Source organism: Apis cerana, linkage group LG3 (genome assembly GCF_029169275.1).
Source record: "Apis cerana isolate GH-2021 linkage group LG3, AcerK_1.0, whole genome shotgun sequence".
NCBI classification, from domain to species: Eukaryota; Metazoa; Arthropoda; class Insecta; order Hymenoptera; family Apidae; genus Apis; species Apis cerana.
The window spans coordinates 8,015,110-8,039,409 of NC_083854.1; the positions used below are offsets into that span (position 1 = coordinate 8,015,110).

A 24,300-nucleotide genomic window follows, 5' to 3' on the forward strand; every position below is an offset into this window, starting at 1 on the left:
TTAAATATTTATTTACCTGTAAATCTTTGAATTTGAACACATAATACAATAAATTGATCTATAGTGATAGTAGAATGACCAGTAGGATCACTTTTTTTTATTAAAAATGAAATGAATTCTCGACTTAATCTATATCCCATTTGAGTTAAAGCTGCATTTAATTCATTTTCTTGTATACTTCCAGAATTATCATGATCAAAACCACGAAAGACACCTAGCCATGCATTAATATAATTATAAAGAGCTTGAAATTCAAATAAATCTATTGTACCATTTTTTTCCTTGTCAAACATTCCTATAAAGAAAAATTGTCTAATAAACTATAATAAATTTTAAAAATACATAATATAATATATAATATAATATACCTATCATAAGCCTACAAGCTGTATCTGAAAATGTACCCCCTTGTCCATTTGCCAATGCAGATTTTAATTCTATAGCTGTGATTCTTCCACTGCCATCCCTATCAACAGTACTAAACCATTGCTGCACTTCTGGACTTATTTGTGTTTCAGGATTAGTTGAACCATACATTGTATTCTAAAAATTGATAACATTCACTTTAAAATAATAAAACATAAATTTTTTATTTATTCATAGAATATATTTTAATATATAAAATATATTAATTGAAATATAATTACTGGATAGGCCATGACTAGTGTTTACTAACTGTTAAATAGTATTATTTATAAGATATATTTAATACTATAATATCATACTATAGGACCACACAATTACAGTATAAAGTATAGATATATACATATATGATCTATTATACATATTATATATACGATACGATTCGAATAATACTTCATTAATTTTTTTATAATAGTGCTTGTATACATATATGTTTCGTATGAAATAAAGATAAAATATATTTTATTTTATAATGTTTCATTACAATTTTATAATGTAATAAAATTAATAATTTTTATATTTTTATAATTAACGCGCTAAAATGACAGTGCCATCTTACGCATTGTTTTGTATTTAATACGATCACATATAGAGAGTAGGGTATTCTCTAGTGTTCGCTTTTGCTTGCTTTTCTGACAGTAGTATTAGATAGGGAAAGAACGACTGTTGAACATTATTTTAATCTTTGTTAATAAGTAACTGATTTTGATCCCACGATGGACGATTTACAGAATTATAAACTGCAGCTTCAACAGGTGAGACTTTTATATTTAACCTATCATAAAGGATGGAATGACGAGTCCATTTTTGGTAATCTCTTTTTTGTTTATGACATCAAAACATGAAATAAATTTTATATTTTATTCTATTTTATTATTTTAGGTAGAAGCTGCACTTACTACGGATCCTAGTAATGAAGAACTTCTTAAATTAAAAATTGATCTTGAAGAAGTAATAGAGTTGACACACGATTTAATTAAATCACAACAACAAGAAAAAAGGCAAGCCAATGGCATGGATGCTAAAGATCCTATTTTACTTGCAGTTTTGGCTAATAAGTGGAAGGTTGGTGATCAGTGCATGGCACCTTGGAGCGAAGATGGCAAGTAAGTGAAGTTATAATTTACATATATATTTTTGATAAATTAACAGTTATTTATTTTTAATTATAATCAATAAATGAATGTATTTATGATAATGACATGTATTTTTATTACATTTTTCTAGATATTATGAGGCAACCATAGATGCAATAAGTGAAGATGGTGTTGTTAATATAACTTTTAATGAATATAAAAATACAGATGTCACTATGCTTAGTCAGTTAAAATCTGTAGCTAAAAGGCCAGCATCAGATTGGGCAGATCAAAAATCAAAGTGAGTTGACAAGCATTTATTTATTTTATTTATCAATAGTCATTATTAACATGACCCTTCCCCTGCAATTTTAAGCACATATCAGTTTTTTGGAGAACATTGCGGGATAAGTTTTATAAGAAACAATGATTACTAATTGTTCATTTTTCTCCTTATTCCTTAATTCCCAATTGGCCACGATATTCACTCCACTGTTTGGTGTGCTTCGATCTGAAATTCCATTATTGTTCATTTGTCTCTTGGTGTCGCACTGTTGTACATCGCCGGAATCCAGGAAAAGGTAACAAGAAATAATAGATTTTTGTTGAATTTCTTTTTTTATTCTTTTTATCGTACAAGATTTTCAAATAATATAATATTTCACATTTAAATATGAATAAAATAATACGGTATTATAATAAGAACACAATGATAAAGTTTATTAATTTATAAAATTAATATAATCATAAATAAATTTTTAATTATAATAAAAATAATTATTTATATTAATAAATTTGTAGGTGAAATAAAACTATTTCCATTTCATCATTATTCTTATAAATATTATTCTTTCTGAAATAATAGCAATAGCAATCACTATTTTTATGTTTTTATGTTATTTAATGAAACTATATACTTTTATACATAATGAGTTTTACAATATATATTAATAGCAATATTAACAGCAATATTAATATATTAATAGAATTTATTACAGCTATATCTTTTATGTTTTGTAAAAAATTTTATATGGATATATTCTGATAAATTTATTTTTAGTAATTAACTTCATGAATGATGGGCTTATTAATTTTCAGAAAAATGCAAGCCGCTGCAGTAGCAGGCTCAGATCCTAATAAACAAAGGGAATATTTAAAGAAAAAGAAACAAAGAAAACTTCAACGATTTAAAGAACTTGAAGAGGAACGTGAAATGGAAAAAAATAAATGGCTAGCATTTACAAATAAGGTATTATTAATAGATAATTGAAATTTTCAATTACACATTTCTGAATTATATTATATATTAATTTATTTTTTAATGCAGTCTTCAAAAAAAGGTGTAATTAAAAAAAGTATATTTGCAACGCCAGAAAATGTGAATGGTCGAGTCGGAATTGGTACTTGTGGCGTAAGCGGTCGAGAAATGACTAAATTTAGTAATGGTGAAAAATGGAGAAGAGGAGCATGAATACTATTGTAAATATGAAATTTAATATTTCGTGAGATAGAACTATCGATTATTGTTATTATTACACTGAATTCAGTTTTGAAAAAGCTGAAATGTATGTTTTGTGTTGCAAGAATGTTTCTGAATATATGAATGAAGTGTGTTTAGCGGTATTCATAGATTGTACGTAGATATTATGTTATGAATGAACAATGACAAGTATCTGGAAGGTATTTGGATTTTCTACCTTTATGAAATGAATGATTGACGTGAATGAGTGTATTTCTAGATCAATACATTTATGTGGATATGATTTGTTTATAATCTGTAATGAATACGAATAAATGTATATTTTAAAATCAGATAATGAAATTTTGAAATTATTTATTAAATCCTTTTATGGAACAAGATATTTTAAAATTTCTATATATAAGTTACTTTTTGAACATACAACTATAAAATTATTTTGATAAATTTTTTGTGGTTAAATAAATTATTTTTTATTTTAAAGTAATTAAAATGACAAATTAAATAGTATCATAATACGTTATAAAGATGAACTAATTACATTCTATACTATGCTTAGGTAATTAAGTAAATATATATATAGTTAATGTCGTTAAAGAAATCAAAAATGGTCGCTCTGTTGTGGAATAACACGTCACCAGTAGGTGATATATTTGAGATGATAAGATTGATATAAGAGGTTGATAAATTGGAAAAAAATGAATGTATTAAAATATTATATTATCGTGGAAACTTATAATAACTGTTGCTTTGTTTAAAATACTAGAAATTTATTCTAACCTATTTAAAAAAAATCATCAATAAACATTAAGTATATTTGATATTTTTTTTTTCATTATGATAATATGGTTATATTAGTTGTTGATTTATTTGAAAATATTAAATAGTATGTATTTTCATAAATGATGATATAAAGATGAGTCTTCAAAAACAATTTTTTATGTGCCTGTCAATTTTTTATTTAAGACTTTTATAAAATTAAAATTTATTGAAAGCAAAAAGACTGATTTAATTGTTAATAAAAATTGATTAATTATTTTACAAAAACAAAATATTTGTATACAAAAAAATATGGAGTCAAATGAAAGAAATAAATTATCAAATGGAGATGTTATAAGCAATAAGGATATCGATTGGTCTAGATATGGATTACACAATAATACAGAAACTCAAAAAAATAATGAAACACAAAGAAATAATAGACAATATGAAGAATTTGGATCTGAAATGTATCAAACTGGAGCAAATGAATTATTTGCTCAAGAATATGTAAGTAATTAAAATAAGAAAATATATGATTTGATTTTAAAAGTTATATTTTTCAGAGTGCTGATCCTTGGTGGAAATCAAATTTTTTTATTTCTCAGCCTGTATTATTTGGAACATGGGATGGAGTTTTTACATCTTGTTTAATTAACATTTTTGGAGTTATTGTCTTTTTGAGATCAGGATGGATAGTAGGTCAAGCTGGTTCTTTTAATGCTGTATTAATAATTTTATGTACAGGTATATAATATAATAACAATAGTTTCTATATATCAATGATAGTTGATTTTAAAAATTTAAAAAAATTTGATGATTTATTTTAGTGTGCATTGCATTGGTAACAGTATTATCTGCTGTGGGAATATGTGAAAGATGCCGTGTAGAAAGTGGTGGAGTTTATTTTTTATTATCACATGTGTTAGGATCAAGATTTGGTGGATCTATTGGATTACTATATTGTTTTGGACAGGTATGTGAAATAATTATATAATAATAATAATAATAATAATAAAAGTAATAATAATTCTAGAATATTATTTAAAAATTTCTTTTAGGCGGTGGGTTGTGCTCTAAATGTTTTAGGATTTGGAGAATCTATGGCTGGTCTTGTGGGTTTAGAGTCTGCATGGGCAGAGCGAGGTTTTGCTTGTACTGCTGTTATTTTATTGTCTATTATTAATATTGCTGGTGTCAAATGGGTCATAAAACTTCAATTTATTTTATTATTAATTTTATTGCTTGCTGGTGTAGATTTTATGGTTGGAAGTTTTACTCACATAAATGTTGGTAAGATAAGATAATCTGTTAAACTTATAATATTTTTATTATTATTTTGGATATATATAATCCTATATAAATTATAGAAGCTGGTTTTGAAGGTTGGTTATCAGGAAATTTAAAAAATAATACTTTTACCAACTATCAGGATGGATATAGTTGGTTTACAGTTTTTGGCGTATTTTTTCCTACAGTAACTGGTGTTTTAGCTGGTATTAATATGAGTGGAGATTTAAAACATCCATCTACTGATATTCCTAATGGCACATTAGCAGCTGTCGGAACTGGGTACAAAATAATAGTTTGAAAGTATTTATATTACATTCATCATTAAAAAATTAATTACAATTTTGTAATTTAATTTCAGAACATTTTTATATTTATGTTTTTCAATATTTCTCGCGGCAACTTGTACTCGAAAGGCACTACTTACGAATTTTATGATTGCATCAACAGTATCAGCAATTTCAGTATTGCTATTAGCAGGTCTTTATGTTTCATCATTTAGCAGCTGTTTGGGTGCAATGTATGGTACACCTCGAGTTCTTCAATCTATTGCTAGTCAAAATGTTTTACCAGGAATTAGTTGTTTGCAAAGAGGAGTGAGTGTAACAAGAAAATTTATATTATTTAGATTATTTATAATATGATATTAAAATAATTTTGAAATTTTAGAAAGGACCAAATAAGGTACCTGTATATGCAATGTTAGTTGTTGCTGTTGTTACATTGACTTTTATTATTACCGGTCAAATTAATACACTTGCACCAATTGTTACTATGCCTTTTCTTCTAACTTACGCATGCTTGGATTATGCATATTTTGCTCTTGCACAAACATTTGATATACAATTATCTAGAGAACAAAGATTTCGAACACAATCTCCAACATTTGATCGTGATTATGGTTCTGCAAGTAGAAATAATTCGATAACGGATACAGATAACGATTTAGATAATTTATTTCCCGAACGAATAAGGCATAAAAATCTAATCGTAAGTATAAATAATTGTTTTATTTATTATTATGATAAGAAAAGTAACAATATTTTATTCATTATTTTCAGAGAAATCCTAGTCTTTCTGAAAATAATGTTTATATAGATTCTTCACCAAGTGTCGATGAAAATGGTAGTGGAACCGATACTGCAGAACGAAAAATTCATATCCATAATAAATTAGGAAATTGGTATAGTCCTTTATGTAATAGATGGTTTTCATTATTAGGTGTAAGTCTTTTATTATTATTATTATTAAATTAATGACTTTAATATAATTGTATAAATTTAATATTATGATTTATTTTATAGTGTCTTATAAAATTACTTATTATGTTTCTTGTTCATTGGAGCTATGCTATTGCTAATATTGTTGTTGTTTTTCTCGTTTGGAGTTACATTGGCCATGCTAATCCTGCAGTTAAACCAGGTGTTTCATCTGAATTTAAATTGTTTAAATGGTTGAAAATGTTGTTGTTAAGGATTATGGGGTAATTTTTATTATTGTTATAATTTTTTTCTTGATTATATTTTAATGTATATTAATTGTAATGAAATGTTATTTATAAATTTTAGAAGAAAAGTTTATGATTACGAACAAATTGTCGTTACACCTGTGCATCCTGGTGTTGAAACTTGTTCAGCTCAATTAAATGAAGAAAATGAAGATTTTGCTGGAAGGAGAAGATATCATCAAACAGCTACTGTGACGGGACAATGTGTCAGTATTGATTGAATATTGCTTTTGCAGAATAATTAGGCAAAATTTCGAATGGAAATCAGATATAAATTATTTGAACAGAAGGAATTGTATAGGAATCATATTATGAAATATCATATTTTAAAATAGAATGAAATAAGAAGGAGAACATTGTAATTTGCAATATTATTGACCGCACAAAACTAGTCTAGTTAAGAACATTTCATATCTTAGGTAAAAGAAATTTTTTATAAAATACCATCACAACCTGATAGCCTTAACAATAATAGTAATTAAATAAAAAGAAAAAAAAGTATGTTATGTCAAGAGAATAATAAATGAACAAAGTCACATGACTTTTGGTACTAGTTTATTAAATTATATTAGACAATTGAAATGCCATACTGCCAGAAGCATTTCTAAAATGGAGGGTCCATATATTCAGTGAATTATTTTAACAAATATTTCTTATGATGTGAGATTATTTATTCTTTATAGACTTTATAATTTGTAGTTAAACATATTCTATATATTATTGAAGATATCGAAAGATAATGTTGATATCAAACTATTTATAATATATAATCTGTAAATATGTAGTAATGACATATTTATATGCTATTTAACATTTTTATAAATATCGTCAAAGATGAATATATTAACAAATATATATATATATAAAACAGCTAAAATTTGAATTTTTATTTTAATTCTTACCTTTTTTTTTTCTTATATAAAATCTTTAAAAAATTTATTAAAAAAAAATTTTTTTAAAATCATTTTTTATCATATTTTTTGAAACTTACTACTCTAATCAATTTTGTATATATTTATTATTTATATATTTATATATTTTATATTTGGCGGGTTTTTATATTTTATAAATTATATTATATTTATAAATCTTTTAAAATTGTTTTATTATATACAAAAAAATCAATATTTTTATTTAATAATGCACTAAATTGAATAATATTTATTAAAAAAGTAAAAATTTCAATTGTATATTTTTAATATATATGTATCAAGTTTTAATTAAAATATATTTCCGGTTTACTTTCCAGAAAGTGTATTGACATACGTAGTGCTTAGTGAATAGAATCATTTAGAAGTTTGAATAGTGCATGTGATTATATTTTTATATAAATTATTGGTGTAATTTTATTTTTATAGTGTAAATATACATTCTAAGTTGTTACTTATATATTTTTTAAATACTAATAGATCAGTATATTAAATAATAATTATTTATTTGTGATTTATAATTCGATAAAGTAATAACGTTAAGTGGGAAAATTTTTTAAGTGCATTGTCAATACTTCATTTTTACAAAATCAGGTAAAATTTTTAAAATTGAATTTTTTATTTCTAATAATAAGAAATTATATATGTATTAAAATTTTTCTTTGTTTAATTATTTATTTTATTTATTTTTATTAATATTTCTTTAATTATTACTTTATATTATATTATTTAATAAAAAACGAGCATTATCTATCATGTCTAATTAAATATAATAAATAAATAAAAGAGATTAGAAATAAATTTAATTCCATCATTCGAATAAATATTTATGCAGTGAGGACTATTCATCAAAAAATTATGGTGTGGAACATTCAATTCTTCGTGCAGTAGAAGTAGAAGACTTAGCTAACTATCGAATCTATATAAGCAGAATATAATCGTAATAAGACATATTATCCTTCTCGAGGTTAGTAACTTTAATACGCAATATTTTTAATTTTTAATTATTATTCTGTTATTTTTTATCAATTATTAATTACCATATACGTAATTATTTATATATTTATATTTTATTTTTATTTTATTAATATTTATTAATAATAATTAGTATAATTGATATAATATTGATAATAATGTTGGTAGTTTGAACATCTATAATTATATATGTTCATTACAGTTATTTATAAAATCAAAATATATTCAATGATATTCAAAAATATTCAATATATGAATATTTTTAAAAATAATCAAATAAATAATCAAGTAATCATAGGAATATATATTTATAAATAAATATATATAAAGTATAAATGTAAAAATAAATAAAATATATTGAAAAACTTTAATGAAATATATTTTAATGAAAGACTCAAATATTTTTCGTTATAAAAATGTCAATTATTATATAGTAATGATAGTGTACATTAACTTTCTTTTTTATTTTAATATTATTTAACAATTTCATTTTTATTTAATTTTTTATTATAAATTTAAATATGATTTGAAATCTGAAAATTAGATTAAATTTAATTAGATAGATATATGAAATTTAATGTGGAAGCAGACATTTTGCGTAAATTTCAAAATCAGAACAATAAGTTTTAAATATTATTATTATTGCATTTCGAAAATAAAGAGATTACTTGAGTTCAATTATTTTATTTAGAGTTAATTATTTATCATTATTAATTGTCAAGTTTGAAATAAAATAAATATCAAATGAATAGATATCAAAATATTAATTCGTTTGATAAAAAAATAGATAAACTAATATTCTTTTTAGCTCAGGATTTTCAAGATAAGTTTAATCTTTCCGTGTTTATTGCCAGGATCTCATTCATGTGCTCAGATGTTATTTGGGTAGGAAAGAAGCCAGGGCCTTTGATGAGTTCATAAATTTGTAACAATTTATTTAGCGATTGATGATGCGCTAGTATATCATGCACAATGTATTTTCCACTGTATGTATGCGCGTATGTACGCCTATATGTAATTAGACTGTGGAATTACACCGTTTCGATTGTACTTCATTCAATATTATTAATTCAATTACAATTCATTATAACATTATTATATCCGTTATTTGATATTGCAGATTATAATAATCTATCAAATTATAATAATGATATCAAAATACAATTTCTTTTTTTAAAAAATATATATTCTTTTAGTCATATTTTTATTTAAAAGTTGAGATATGATTTTTTATCGTAATTTATGTAATGCTTGCTAACCATCGTCAATCAATTTAAAAAAATGGCACGTAAAGTTAGAGTATGAGAAAACAATATGTCAAGCTCGGGGGTGATTCTAATATAGAGTTTTTTGCTCCCGAATTTTATATGTGAGAATAATAAAATGAATGTGTTGGTATATCTTTTTTAAATACGAGTTGGGTAGGATAGGTAGTATATTTCTTGGTGTGCTTATTAATTATAAATAAAAATAGGATCAGACAGGTTATCACAGACGGATAAGTGCATTTTCGCATAATAATCTGTTTCAGGAGAATTATAATTTTGAAAAATCGACAGTGAAGCTAAGACGAATTGTCATTGGGTACTCGATTCTGATTTTATTCATTGATTTTTCGAATTCCGCGTGCATGTGATCGCGAAATAAATCTTGAAATATTGAGCTGAGATTTCTGCACGTGTTACGAACAACGATCACTGCGATCCATGTAATACTTAGCTTCCGCGATTTAGTTTTTTTTCTTTTTTTTTTAAATTTGTAATTAGAAAATTTCGGATAAGTCTAAGATTTAGATTTTAGAGAGAAAAGACTCGGAAAATTGAAAGAGGACAACTATTAATAGCTTCTTTCATCTTTTGACTTTTCTTTAGATCCAAAGGATGGGAAATCATTTTTATTACTTTGTCATTATGTTTGTTTAATAGTATTATGTAATAATTCATGGACAAATCACGTTTTTTTTTATTACAATTAATTGTTAATGATTAATTATATTTTGAATTAGAGTTATGAAATGATATAAAATTTCGTAGTCTGAAACGAATTTCGAACGAATATTGATTTTAATTTGAATGAGAGTTACGTTGGAATAATAATCGTGTTGCGTTTTTTAAGATTTTTAATAATTATTTCTAATAATTTTTATTCCGATAAAATAAAATTTTTTAAAACGTAAATGTATTAAAAATTTTTACTTTTCCTTTAATCTGAATAATTTTCATTTGTTGTTTTCATTATTTGAATTTTTAATAAATTTATTTTAAAAGATATTGTTCTATCGCGATTATTTCAATTTTTCATGTTTATTTTACTTTAAAAAAATACTTTAAAAGTAATGTATAAAATGCTAATAATTTTTTCATTAACGCTGTGGAAATTCTGTTTCTGGATCATAAAATGCAGTTACATATTTTAATAATTATTACTTTTATTTTAAATTTTTTTAAAACTTTCTTTCAATATTTTCTTTGCAAAATAATCAAACAAATATTTTGCAAATAAACATCAAAAGAAAAATTTATTGAATTTTAAGGAATTTTAATAATTAATTTAGTTAATATAGATGAGAATAATTAATATGGATGAGAATATGGTTAGAATGAGTTCCCAATTTATCACAATTTTATGAAAATCATTATTATTTGATATAGTTTAATTATTTTAATTACGTAATTATGTAATACATCATTATGTAATCATAATACAATTATGAAATACATATATAGCAAATATGTCCAATTTATTCCTATTATATTTTTAACGCGAAGTTATTTTTTATCATTATATTTTTCATAATATTACTCAATCTATTTGTAATTAATAATATCAATAACAAATTAATTTAAATAAATCTATCATTACAAATTTATGAAACGTTTTCCTTTGAAAAAAAAAAAGAAAAAGAAGGAAAAGAAAAAAATTAAGAGAAAAAAAGAATATTCGTCTCGTCACATATGATATTCGCCAATTAAAATCACATATTCGAAGGATTATGACGTTTACCGTCGATTCCGCTAATCCGATCTCTCGTTTTCAGATCACGAGCGTGATTCACACTTTATTATTTATTCGCGAGCGTACTGTAACCAAGGATTATATTTCGTCCATGCTTGTGCATACACGCGGCTCTATTAATCGGTCCAGATTCAGTGAGTACCGTGGATGCTGGTTAAACTCGCGGCGAGAGCTTCGGAAGCCAGGAGGTTGGCGGTGATCTCGCGGGCAACCGCGTTGGTTAACCCTCCTCCGCGTGGCAACCTCTTAGGCGGTTGTGTTAAAATCCTTTACGCCGTCAGAATGCGAGATAATTAGTTATGCTCCATCCACCTGCATTTCTACTTGTATCTGTATCCTTCGGCCCTGTGTTCTTCGTTCTTCAACGTTAAAATGGAATAGGATGATTAATTATTACTCGTTGTGAATATTTTTTTACACAGTAATTCTTTTGTTACGAAGGCTTGTCGAACAATTGTTTTCCAAAGGGATAAATAATAGATTTTGTGTAATTTAGAATATTTATTTTGATTTCCATTCATGGATCGTTTAGATATCGAATAGAAATTACTCTTTTTAGAAAATTTTCTCTGCAATAAATAATTGCGTGACATTTTATCTATCGTATTTTCTTTTAATATATTCTTACAACTTTCGAACTCATCTCTTGTTATATATGTAGTAGTTATAAATTTAAAATTCTCTTCATACGTTATATCGATCTTTCTCAAACACATTTCTAAAGTACACAAAAGGTGAAAACTTTTATTACCGCAGAAACATTTAATATTTTCCTCCACTTCTTTAAAAGTATTGTAGGAAATTTATTCAAATGGCTCGTTGTGTATACATCGAGTGGGATAAGGTTTACAGATAGTTTTATCCGATTGCTGGTGAGAAGGCAAAAGAGTGAATTTTAACAAGTTGCAGAAATAACAAACCATTGGTGAAAACTTTTGTTGAACTTCCGGAAAATTTGCAACCGATGTCGATTTTTCCGAAAAAAATATGATTCTTTTTCCATGGAAAAATCATTTTTGAAAAATGATCGGCGAATTATTAAATACTTGATAATAAAATATGTTTTATTTTTGTTGAATTATAATTTAATTATAAGTATTTGGATTAGAATTTTTATAGAAATTATTGACTTTCGTTTCAAGTTTTTTTTTGGAATGATTTTTTTTGTAATCTTGTTATTTGCTTATCTTCTTTATATCTTATTCGATTGTTGTTCGAGATTGCGAGGAAGTTGGTCGAACGAAAAATCTCTATATTGGATTTGTGAATAAGCTTAACGTGATCGAATAAAAACACGCGGAAACATATTGAAAATATGGAATTTCATGCAGAAAAGGGATTAAATTTCTGAATCTTATTTATTAGATAGTTTATTTTTTCTTAATTTTAATTAAAAATTTTCAATTAAGTTTAAAATACAACTTTATCACATTAAAAAAAACGATTAACCGACCCGTTTCTTATCCACATAAAAAAAAGAATTCTTTTCCTTCTTATTTCTTATTTTTTTTCTTTAACATTTTTAAAATTTTCCAAAATCTGAAGTATCTCCAATTTTCTCAATTGATTCCTAAAACGAAACTTACATTCAAATCAACATAGATTTCACCACAATATTCTTATAAAGATAGATCATCGACACTCTTTCATCCACTTCGTTCATTCATTTCCTCTCGAGATATGAATAATTTACTTCATTGCCGTATCTTCTCAAAATATTCCAAAAGAATCTATCCCTTCATAAATTTTCTTGCCCAATTTTTCAAAACAAAATCTATACATCCAGTAAAATTTCATCACAACCCCTCTTCTCCACGTTTTTTCTCTCTCTGTTCACGAGAAATCCTAAACTGCCTTCCCCTCACATTTTCAAAATTTCAATCCCTTAAATCTCTCCATCTTTCATTGAATAACCTTTTGTAACCTTTCGTTTCGAACGTGCAACGAATCAACTGTATCCTCGAAATTTTCCGAAATTTAAAAGTTCAGTTAAATTTCCAATTTTCTCAATCCTTAAAACTCGTAAAAGAGACAACAGATTTCGCGACCAGGTTGAAAGCGTGTATACGCACGATCGGCACCCTCTCACCCGTTTCCTCTCGAGATAAGAAGAAACTACTTCATCCCGTCCGGCCGGTTTCTAGCGCGATGCCGACAGGGTGGTTGGATGGTGGCGGAGGGTGGCGGAGGCGTGCAGTGACGGTTTCGAGTGGCGGGAGGGTTAAAAAGGGGGGTTGCTCGTCGACGCCGGGCGTCGAGCGGGACATTTGGGGTGGGGAGGTGGGGGAGTGTGGAGGAGGGGGTTGGTCGGCGTTCGCCGGTGTGGGATCCCTCCTAGTCGGATGCCGGATCCGCGGTGGAAACTTCAGTGCGCGATCAACCACCGACGTGTGTTTACGGTCGGAGCTCCAGCGGAAGCTGCGAGGCCTGGCTGCTTGTGGGGGGTGAGAGAAATATATTTTGCTTCTGACACGTTCGATCGTCCATTAACCTCTTCCCTTACGACGTTCGGTAAAAAATTGTGCTCGGTGTCATTTTATAACAGTCAGTAACTTTCGTGTAACACGTGTCTGTTGATAACACTGCGTTGAATCTAGTAAGAAAAGTGTGTTGAACAAGCGCGATTGATCGACTAAAATCAAGAGGAATATGAATTAAGTATGATGATCGTAAGATGATCGTATATCGAAGAGGTTAATCGATCATCGTTCATCCGTTCGACCATGATTCCTTCCATCCTTGGATGCTTATTCAATTTTGAATATTTATTTATATATATATATATATAAAAGAAAGAAACGAGAGAAAGCTTTGATTGTCGTCGAGTGTTTTGAATCGTTTCGTTTCGATGGAGTTGTGCACGAGTGAATGGTGGATCGACGAAGTTTTTGGATAGAAAGGGGGTAGTTTTTGATGGAACGCGGAGAATCACCACGTGTCCTCGAGGATTCCGGGCTTGCGTGCGAGATGCGACGCGTTTAACGAAGCGGTTGTTAGGGCAGTCTTCGACTGAATTTCGCCGATGCTCCATTCTTCGTTTCGATACGAGTTCCGGTTTGCTCGATCACCAAACTGATTCGCCGAGTGGAGAGTGAGCGAAGATGCGCGTTTCGGCTTGGAACAATGAACAATTTTGGTTTTTACCGTATCTACTTGGATTGCGTACGTGATTTAGATTCGTGTCTGATTGCAGAAATTTAATACGACTCCCTTCTCTTGGGAGAAATCTTTGTGCAAAAAATTATTGGAGGAAGAGTGGAAGTATAGTACAAGTGACATTTTTTGTGAAATATTTTGTTTCTAACTTTGTCCATCCATTTTTCTTAAATCGAAGATCTTATTTCATTTCGATCAGTTCTTTGAACTTCTCAATTTTTGAATAGAATATAAGGCGAGAATTATGGAATTATGAAAGTTGTAAACGGTCACGTGTTCTGCCACATGTTACGTTTGAGAAGAAATTTTTTTGAATTTTACGCGATCTTATTTCTCGTCTTTTTCATTTAATTTAACGTACATAACGTTTTACATTAACGATTATCGAACGCGTGAAAATTGGTAGATGAAGCGAGCGAATCATTTTCTCGCAAATTCACATAACCACGAGTCTGAAAGAAATGTATTCGGCTCATGTTCCATTTAACCTTAAACTTGTTATACGAGATCATCAAACAGAGTTTCAATGCGAAAAGTACAAGTTCATCCCGTTTATGCGCACTTTTGTCACTTTTTTATACTTATGAGAAAACTTTTGGGGAAGTTGTTGGAAGCAAGTTATGAAGTTCGGTGCCTGTTCAGGGTCAAGGCGTCGATACCGAGAATTCAAATGTCTCTTCACCCTTATCTCAACCAATCATGTGCTTATACTATCATATCTCGAAGTCGTGTGAAAGTTGAAATAGATATTCCTCTTCTAAAACTTCTTTATTTCCTCGGGATAAATAAAAGACAATCGGTGCCATTGAATCGGTACGATTTTGATACGAAAATCTTTAGCGTATCATCGATCTTCATTCTCTGTAAACGTCAGCGGCCCACTATTTTTTGGCGAGAATTTCAGCGAGAAAAGTTTGATTCCAATCTGTCATTTGGAACGAAGGAAGGAAATAGGTCAACTGAACTGTTTTCAAGAGAACTGTCTCTCGCGCGAAAATTCGCACTACGTGGTAATCGTTTGAGGCTGTCGAGAGGGGGTGGAAAGGGGGATGAAAAAAAAACGATGAAATCACACTCACGTTCAAGAATCGACTTCTTTTTTCAATTCGAGATCCAACCGCGAAAAGGGTGCTCTAGGCGAAAAGATGTTTAACATTTTCGCGGGAATTTTGTGATAATCCTGGCTAAACGCGCGGATGGAAGTCAAGTCGAGTTTCTATTATATGAAAATATCCAATTTTCTCACGTAAGGAGGATTGAAATTGGACACAGAATGGAATTTTTTCCCGAGTGTTGGTTCGTTTTGATTCGAAAAGAACTTTGAATTTTATGGACAGGGCAGTGAATAGTGACAAAGTGGACAAAGATGGTCGTGAAATATATTATCAATTAATATGTCAGATTTTGGAAAATATTATTAACGAAATTTAGCAATTCATAAATTTATGATATGTTATAGTTTGTAATATAAGTAAATTTTTTATAAATCATAAATTACAGATATTGTTGGTAAATTATTATGCAAGAGAGAATTACTCGTTTATTATTGACATGGAAATTACACGTGCTTATGCATTTACGAGAAATTTAAATTCTTAAAAATATACAGAGAACGTATGTGCAATACGCAACCTGTATATTAAATGTATAAATATTCGTTACGATATTTGAGAGATCGTACTTTCATTTAAATTTCATTTTTTTTTCGGCTCGTAAAAATACGCGCTATCAACGCAATTGACGTCTGACCGGTAAAATCTTTTTAATCCGGACAAATTCGTGTAACTTTCCATGCATTTTTAAACTTAGTTACCCGCAATAAATATTCTAATTCTTATTTCCGCGATACAAAGTTTCGAATAATCGAATAATTGGAATTTATTTTAATCCAATATTTTCTCAAATAAGTTCTCAAGCAAGAAAGAGATCTGAAAAATAGAGGAGTAACAACAGTATAGTTTAAATTCCACGTGGAAAAGTTTTAATGACGATTTTTCCCTGATGGAAGATTAAGAGACGAATACATTTCCATTTTATAGAATATTTTACTGGATCTCGTTCGGTGGATACGGTCGATCAATAATTCAGAGATTCCGGTTTAGCGAGCTTCTAGCGTGTAGAGTACTAGGATGGTCTTTCGAATTCTTCTTGAAAAAAAAATATTGGGACGATTTTTATCCCGTAGCCATAAGAAGTTTATTCACGGCGTAGCATACGCTATAAAATAACTATAAACCGGAACGCGCACAGTCACATAAAAGATATTTCAAAATTTCTTTTTTCCTTCCCACGTATCGTACAACGTATACAAAATTCCAATGGACAACTTCCAATACGTTATACGAATAATTCTCAACGAATGATATTCCCGACAAAAGAGAGAAGCGTGTTAAAACAAGCAGTCAATATCTTTTCAAAATATCGATAAAATTCGATAAACGTTAGAGAAGACGTTCACATCACCCCCTCCTCCCCCTCCAACTAACCCTTCCCAATCCAGATCTATTCCGGATCATCTCTCTGCCGAGAGACAATCCGATTTGATCGCAATTCCATTCCATAGTGATATTAATTCACAGAAGCGTCGAAACACGAGGAGCGATTTTCATTGTCAAGGGTGGGCAGAATTACAAGGGGTGGGAGGAGGGGAGGAACGCATTGGAAACTCCTGCTCGAGTAAGAACGCGAGGAACGCCGGGCGGTAGTTGTGCAGTAGTATCGCGTGGGTGGTGGTGTGCACGATGGTACGTACGGTTTTGCGGTGGTAGGAGCGCGCGCACACACGAGTTGAACCCACACACGAGCGCACGTTGGTCGCTCGTCGGAGTGGCGTAAAAGTGGTGGTGGTGTGGTGACGTGGTCGTATCGCGGGCGTGGGTAGTAATAGCAATAGTAGTAGTAGTAGTAGTAGTAGTAGTACGATAGCTGGTACAACGGTATGTCTGGCGAGTTCATGAATGAACGACCACTTCGCTTTCGCGCGAACGCTAATGGGCTTCCTTTCTCGCGCGCCGAACCGCCCCTCGTGTTTTTGTTACGCCACCACAGGTCCCGGGCACCTGTTACCAGGATAACGAATCGTCCCCCCCGTCTTTCCCTGGCCGATGATGCTCGGTCACGATCGTGCGTACACGCGTCCATTAAATTCTTCTTCTTTTTTCCCCATCGCCTCCCTTTTTTTTCTCCTATGATACGCGCGTTTCGCCTCGTTTCCGGATCGGGATTGCGACTGTTTTCCGGCGATCATTGGACGGGGAGGGGAGAATATAAGGTGGTTCTTAAATTCTTTGGAGCAAAGGGTTAAGTAAATCAGCATAACGATGCATAGTATAGTTTGTAATTAATTTTAAACGCTCTGTATAAAGAAATAAAGGAAAGGAAATGAGAAAAAAGAAGGGAGAAAGAAATTCAGTCTGTCGAAAAAACAATGGTACCCTTTTCCCTTTGATGTTCTGAATCATTCAAGACATCAGAAACATTTTCGCAATGTTTCCATCTCCTCTGAGCCCTGTTCTCTTCGCGTGTTTATTCTTTTTTCCTCTCTCTTCGTCGTTTACCTCGTTGCACAGCAACTCGCTAATTTCGCCCAGCCAATTCAAACAAGGCGTCCGTCCCAGCCCAATTTACTTTTCATACGGTCTATTTTTTTTCTCCTTTTTCCTCTACAATCGCCCTGCATTCTCTTTGATCGTCGCTGCCGATTTTTCGATCGGCAGACACGTCGAACGTTGCTGCTCACCGTCTCGTTTTCCCCTCGGTAACGAGAAATCAACCCGTTTACCCAGTTATTTGTACTCCCCGTGTGCAAATACGGTCTTATTTTTGTATAATTGTTCCATGGATCGATCGTCGAATAATCGACGAAACTTCCCTCTTACGTTTTTATATTTCAGCTCTTCGGAGCTAATTATTCATTCTTCCATTTCAAGCTTAATTCAACTCTTATCTTATATGTATTATCTCGATACATATCACGTGTCGATCCATTTCTTTCGCACAGCATAAAATTAAAACCATTTTTTCTCGTTAATTTCTCCAGTGAATTTTGAAATTCAATCGGATCGTCGGATTTCTTCGACATGACGATGTTCGTTGTATCGATTTATAATTTAAAATTTTACATAGAATTTTACATTGGAATTCGAAAATTGAATTTCGAGAATACTTATATACTTGAAAAAAATGAAAAATGAAATTATATTCGTATATTTCAAACAGTTTTAACATTTTCGTTATCAAATCTCCATAGAATTTGTATGCATCGTTCAGGAAACTCATAAATTCGATGCGACTACTGTTTTATATCGATAGGCCAGCCTCTTTCGTGAGAGGGAACAGCTCGTTTTTTCGTTCGATCGATGTTTTATGGGATACTTATATCGCGTTTTTATGATCAACGCACGAGGTCTCTCTTCCTTTTTGGATAATCCAGGAATATCGTAGGATTGTATGTAGATACGTAAAGAATTTTTAATAAAATTGAAATTTAAAGTTCGCAAAAATATAAATACAAATTCATGTAGGAGGAATAAAATAACTTTATCTGTCTTGTTTCGTTGTATATTATTACGTCTTTAGATATTTCTGCTTTCCAATTACACCGTATGTGCAGTGTCACAATGAAAACAACGAAGATGTACACTGTATACAATTTCGTGTACGCATCGTGTTTACGATGCAAATTTTACTCCCCGTGAAATGCATATTCTCATTAATTACAATTCTCGATCGAACGATGCGGAATTGGCATCCGTTACATCTGTTAAGCAAAATTATGAAGTACAAATAATTCTTTTTTTTCTTTTTTTTTCTTCTTTTTTTTTTCATTCTTTTTTATCAATGAATCATGCAGTCTGCTCCATTTAATATTGTTTTAAATTGCAAATAAACCAGGAAACGTATTGAACACGAGATAACAATTAATTTTCTGTTTTTCTCATTATCAGTGAGATAATAATTGAATGAATGGATATGAAATTTATTCAATTAATTGAAAAGTATTAATTGAGATATTTTACAATTTATACGGATGATCGCATTTGCGATTGCATTTTTAGTTTTTTTTGCAAAAAAAAAATTATTTTCGAGTTACTTTTCAACTATTGACGAAAATTTCAGTTTGTAGATTTCCTAGTTTTTAAATTGGATAAATGTTAGTTTCAAAATTCTCAAGCCAATCCTTTGAATAGGGGAAACTATCGTTTTCAAAAACTCTTTTCGGAAAAAACTTTTATCTCTATTATTATTACTTTTTTTTTTTTCATTTCAATTCACAAAATCCTCCACGTAAATTTTTCTCATTTTACCAAAATCGTTTTTCCGTGCTTTTCAATATCCTATCCGATATATGGTATCGAAATTCTTGCTTTTCGTCACTGTACAATTTACATATTTTTCGCGATAAAAATCGAAACAGGCCTGTTCCAACTTTTTTCCAACTTTACTTTTCCTTGAATTTTTAGAAAAAGATCGATTAGATTTCTTTAGATTTCTTTCAGGAAATTAGATAAGAAAAATCGAAGGAGAATTCATAGAAGAAATTTTACTTGTTCGTTACTTGTCATATCTCTTTTTTCCTCTCCATTTTCGATTCCTTTCACACAAGATTTGAGCAAACAAATCTCGAACTTTATCTCATATCCTTTGATACAATTTTTACAAATCATAAAATTGCTTTTGATAAACCAAAAATATTGTAGAATCTCAATTTTCATGATCTACTCCAAGTTAAAAGTCAAAAGAAATTGTAGAAGTATCGCGATAGATCAAAAGTACAACCTTTTCACAATATTATATTACACAATTATATATCCAAATTAAACCGAGACAGAACGTAAACGGTAAATGAAAGTAGAAGTAAATGGAAAGCACGCGATTCGAAAAGATTTTCACGGAAATGCGGAGGAGGAAGCAACACGGTTCTTTTGCGAAAATACGCGTGTCACGTACGCGTAATGATTTCCAGTGGGGGAGGGAATGTAGCCCCGATGGTGTGTCGGCCGTCGGTCAATATTCAGCTCGGTTTTCCCGTAGAATGAAATTTATCGTGGAACGCGCGGCATTATCGGTTATCACGTTACGAAAGACACACGTCCCGTGGACATAGGTTGGTCCCGACAGTCGCGCCGAATGCATGCATTAAACCCTGTTTGAAATATTAAATACGATATCGAATCGAACGCAAATAATAATGCTATTATCACCCGGCTCGAGTAATGATTAATTTACATGTTGAATAGCGCTTTTTCCCTGTTTTTGCTTTTCTCCCATCGGCTTCGTCAACTTGAAAACCCTTAAAAAATTAAAGTATTCGAATAAACTTTTATTTCGATACACAGACAGTTTGAATTTTGAATGAATTTTTTAAAAATCCAATTTCAGTACTTTTTTGTTTCTTTCCTTCGAAATGATTCAATATATAGTAATTCGTAAGTGTGAATTAATATGCGGTTTAATTGATCGGTTGTTGAAGTGTTAATCAAAAAAATATCCATGTATCCATTTGTATCGATTGCTTGGCGCATTTATTTCACACGTATATTCGAGATATAAGAAGATGTGAATGGATGTCGAAATTAGGCAAAATTTCATTGATCAGCGGTATAAGTTAGGTTTTTAAGTTAGGAATCGGGGGATTTGTTTATCCGAGATAACTGTTTGCATACCGAATTTATTCTCATTTCCATATTAACTCAATAGTGTTAATAGAGAAGAGTATAAACATTGTATAATTATATCGGCGTTAATTAAAATTTAATTGTGTATCGATTATACCTCCTATTCATCATTACAGATTAAAATAGAGGGATTAATCGAGTATAATTTACTCATTCAATTTTAATTAACTTCGAATAAAGGATTCATATAGTTCCCCCTTATTACCCTTTTTAATTTCCAGTTCAGTTTTAATTAACCCAATAATACAATTTGCATTTTATCAACTGCGAATTTGCAAAAAAAGGATTCAGATATTATCCTTTTTTCCCCATTCTCCCATCACGCAGTAAAACCGCGAATAAAACCATCATCGGGTCTGTTTATTGAAATTCCAACCCTTTTCATCGATCCAACACATTCCTTTCCCGAAATCCAATCGCTTTTTAAGAAAAAGGGAAATAAGAATTATTCGGAGCAAAGAAAAATGAAAAAACGAAAATCACAATATCGTTGAGAAATAAACCAAAATTCACACCCACCCATAACGTTGATGAACGTTGATGTAACAATTGACGTGAACGTTGCGCGAGAGAGGCCATTGGAAACGTTGAATCCCGGGGTTAATAACGCCGTTGGCATTATGGTAATAAAGACGAATGGGTCAATTAACCCTTGTACTCCAGGTTAATCCTACCCCCTACGCTTTATCATGCCTCCCTCCTCGTCCATTCCCGTCATTCTTCCCTTTTAACGATCGTATATAATAAATTAATACGTCGATATGTTACGTAGCCAAGGGAACGACACAATTTTCGACGTTTACAACCTCGACCCCCTATCCCCTTTGGGGATAATTATTTTCCATATCTCTCTCTCTCTCTCTCTCTCTCTCTCGCGCTGGATAAATCGGAACGATGGTGTAAATCATCGCGAGCAAGGGATGAGGTTTGTTGTTGTTAAGACCAGCGGTGTTAATTCAATCGGATGCGTTAATCGGTAATTCATACTTTGGGCGTTAATTCAATCGGCGGGCCGTTACAACGAGTGAGGTAAATAAGGGGTGAGAGAAATAATAATTTGAAATTTATTATTAATCGGCGAATATATTGTTGCGTGACAATATTCATTGTCGAACGGGGAGGAGGGGGATCTCTAATTGTTTATGCGGGTCGCTTTTTGCCGCCATTTTTTACCGGCAGTGAATCAGTGGCAGCAGGGGTGTTTAAATCGTTCAATTTTCAACGCGATTAATTTTTCTTCTCATCAAGTGATAGATCGGAAATGGAAAAAATAAAGAATGTTCGTTGGAAATAAAATGGAATGTTTGGAGAAGAAATTTTTTTGTTGCTTCCGGATTCGGCGACTTTTAATCGATGAATTTTTTGACGTAACGCGGGTTGATTAAATTTGTACGCTTTTTTCTTTATTTGTAATAATAAATGAGTTAGAAAATATGGAAAATTTATAAAGATCCGTAATAGCGAATTTATTTTCCTTACGAATTGCGGCTTTTCATCGATAAATTCTGAAACGAAACTCGATTGATTTGATTAAATTTTGAATACTTTTTTTTTTATTAGAATTATTATTTTTTTTTTATTATCGTATGGTACATGAGAGATTTACAAAAAAAATATAGGACGAAATTTCATTTCGATTAAACTTCAACCACTTTTCGATTAATTTTTCCTTTTTTCGAAATGCGATATTTTTTATCGAATGGCTTATCAAAAATGCAATATCCTTCGTGAAACACCGAAAAGAGATAGGGATTACTTAACTTTCTTGTCTTCCACCGATGTTTCTTTGTTTTCATTTATTATTCCATACAAAAGAATTGATTTGTAGAAATGTTGAATCGAACGAGTAACAGGATTTTTTTTTCAATTTCGAAAAATATTCGAAAAAGTTCGGGAAAAAAAAAATTCCCTTTGACGCCTCCCTCTGTCGTGCGCTTGTTCGCGTTATCAAGTTGTTCCAAGTTCATTAATTAAAATCTCCGGGGTTAAATTGCGATCACAGCTTGCACACTCCTATTTACAAGTTTATTCATCGAAACAGGCATTCACATTATAAATATTCACTGGAGTTGTACGACAGGATCGAAATAGTTGAACGTTTTAATTCGCCCCGCTGAGATTTCTCCAAAGTGCACCCTCTTGATTTATCGGAAGCCCGCATAATTTCTGTCAATTAAGAGACCTCTAAACTCGAAATTCGTTACTCGGAAATTAATTTCATCGCGCGAAAGAAAATCGGCGGAAGTTTCCCCGCCCTGTTTAAACAACCACTTTGCCGAATAATCGAGCCGTGAGGAAACACGAATATATTTACCTTCTTTGATTTTAATTTTGCATCGCGCTCAAAGTAATTTATCCGAAATTCCATATCGAGCGTTATTTTTCTCTCTTCCTTATTATTTCTTTTTTTTCATTTCATTATCTTATCTCTTTTTATCGAGCGTTTAAAGTCTGCAGATCTGGAGGTCCTTCACTCCTCGAGCGACTCTAATAAACTTATCATTCTCACCAAACAGAACGCTAAATATCTCGAAATATCTCGAAATATCGTACGTTTATTTTAAAATTGTTTTGAAAAAGAGAAACTATTCCTTTCATTGTTTACACATTTCTCATCTCCCTCGAAAGCAATCGTAAAACGTTATTTCAAACTGCTTCCATCCGAATCGTCAAAGGGAACGGCAATATTCATATTCCGGCCGCGGAAGTCAACTTTTATTAGCGCGTCACAAAGCTTAGCCGCTAATAAGAATCACGAGTCGTTCGATTGTTCCCCGGTATATGGATAGGGGATCGCTGTGACAGATGTCGATTGACACTGCTCGAGCCGAGGATGCAAGGGTGGAACAAAAGTTTTTTCGTGCTCTCGTCCAGACAATGGTCTCCCACTTGCCTTTTCGGATATACTTTCAGCCACTCGCGCACCCCTCCCGCTCCCCTTCTTTTCATTCATCGCGAGGGAAAGTAGGAATCCTCGGAAGTCCTTTCTCTAATTTCTTTTCTTCCCTCCTTCTCT

General features: G+C 30.6%; 4 protein-coding genes across 10 annotated transcripts in view; 3 read left to right on the top strand and 1 right to left on the bottom strand.

The window, feature by feature from the left end:
• Positions 1–24,300, bottom strand: part of LOC107998080 (peflin) — a 113,831-nt gene that overhangs the window by 2,231 nt on the left and 87,300 nt on the right. For 4 of the 6 annotated variants that reach the window (XM_017057103.3, XM_062072638.1, XM_062072639.1 and 1 more), the window contains exons 1-3: positions 648–777; positions 369–543; positions 17–295 (exon numbers count right to left, since the gene is read on the bottom strand). In XM_017057103.3, the coding sequence (XP_016912592.2) occupies positions 17–295; positions 369–543; positions 648–659 (466 nt within the window). In that variant the 5' untranslated portion in view covers positions 660–777. Of the gene's footprint in view, positions 1–16; positions 296–368; positions 544–647; positions 778–24,300 lie in introns of those variants that run through there. The other 2 variants (XM_028666867.2, XM_062072636.1) reach the window with 2 other exon arrangements.
• Positions 986–3,311, top strand: LOC107998075 (survival of motor neuron-related-splicing factor 30). The gene is made up of 5 exons (XM_017057095.3): positions 986–1,178; positions 1,306–1,529; positions 1,651–1,800; positions 2,598–2,748; positions 2,827–3,311. Exons 1-5 carry the CDS (start codon positions 1,140–1,142, stop codon positions 2,968–2,970), a joined length of 708 nt encoding a protein of 235 aa, XP_016912584.1. The 5' UTR covers positions 986–1,139; the 3' UTR covers positions 2,971–3,311.
• On the top strand, positions 3,557–7,409 carry LOC107998245 (solute carrier family 12 member 8). 2 transcript variants are annotated; one of them, XM_062072629.1, is made up of 11 exons: positions 3,557–3,862; positions 3,943–4,245; positions 4,302–4,482; positions 4,566–4,711; positions 4,797–5,028; positions 5,106–5,307; positions 5,387–5,621; positions 5,695–6,015; positions 6,087–6,248; positions 6,330–6,508; positions 6,594–7,409. In XM_062072629.1, exons 2-11 carry the CDS (start codon positions 4,048–4,050, stop codon positions 6,751–6,753), a joined length of 2,016 nt encoding a protein of 671 aa, XP_061928613.1. In that variant the 5' UTR covers positions 3,557–3,862; positions 3,943–4,047; the 3' UTR covers positions 6,754–7,409. The 2 variants fall into 2 exon arrangements, with proteins under 2 accessions (XP_061928613.1, XP_016912922.1); XM_017057433.3 differs by having other exon boundaries at positions 3,557–4,245.
• LOC107998228 (cell adhesion molecule Dscam2) overlaps positions 13,654–24,300 on the top strand; it is a 195,930-nt gene continuing 185,283 nt past the window's right edge. The window contains exon 1 of the mRNA XM_062072618.1: positions 13,654–13,895. The gene's annotated coding sequence lies outside the window, so the exon portion shown is untranslated. The remainder of the gene's footprint in view (positions 13,896–24,300) is intronic.

Bases quoted from the DNA above. Each gene is read 5' to 3' on its own strand.
- LOC107998075 (XM_017057095.3), top strand. From the start codon at position 1,140: ATGGACGATTTACAGAATTATAAACTGCAGCTTCAACAG. The intron at 1,179-1,305 runs GTGAGACTTTTA...TTATTATTTTAG, and splicing joins ATAAACTGCAGCTTCAACAG to GTAGAAGCTGCACTTACTAC. The intron at 1,530-1,650 runs GTAAGTGAAGTT...ACATTTTTCTAG, and splicing joins CCTTGGAGCGAAGATGGCAA to ATATTATGAGGCAACCATAG.
- LOC107998245 (XM_017057433.3), top strand. From the start codon at position 4,048: ATGGAGTCAAATGAAAGAAATAAATTATCAAATGGAGATGTTATAAGC. The intron at 4,246-4,301 runs GTAAGTAATTAA...TATATTTTTCAG, and splicing joins AATTATTTGCTCAAGAATAT to AGTGCTGATCCTTGGTGGAA. The intron at 6,016-6,086 runs GTAAGTATAAAT...CATTATTTTCAG, and splicing joins TAAGGCATAAAAATCTAATC to AGAAATCCTAGTCTTTCTGA.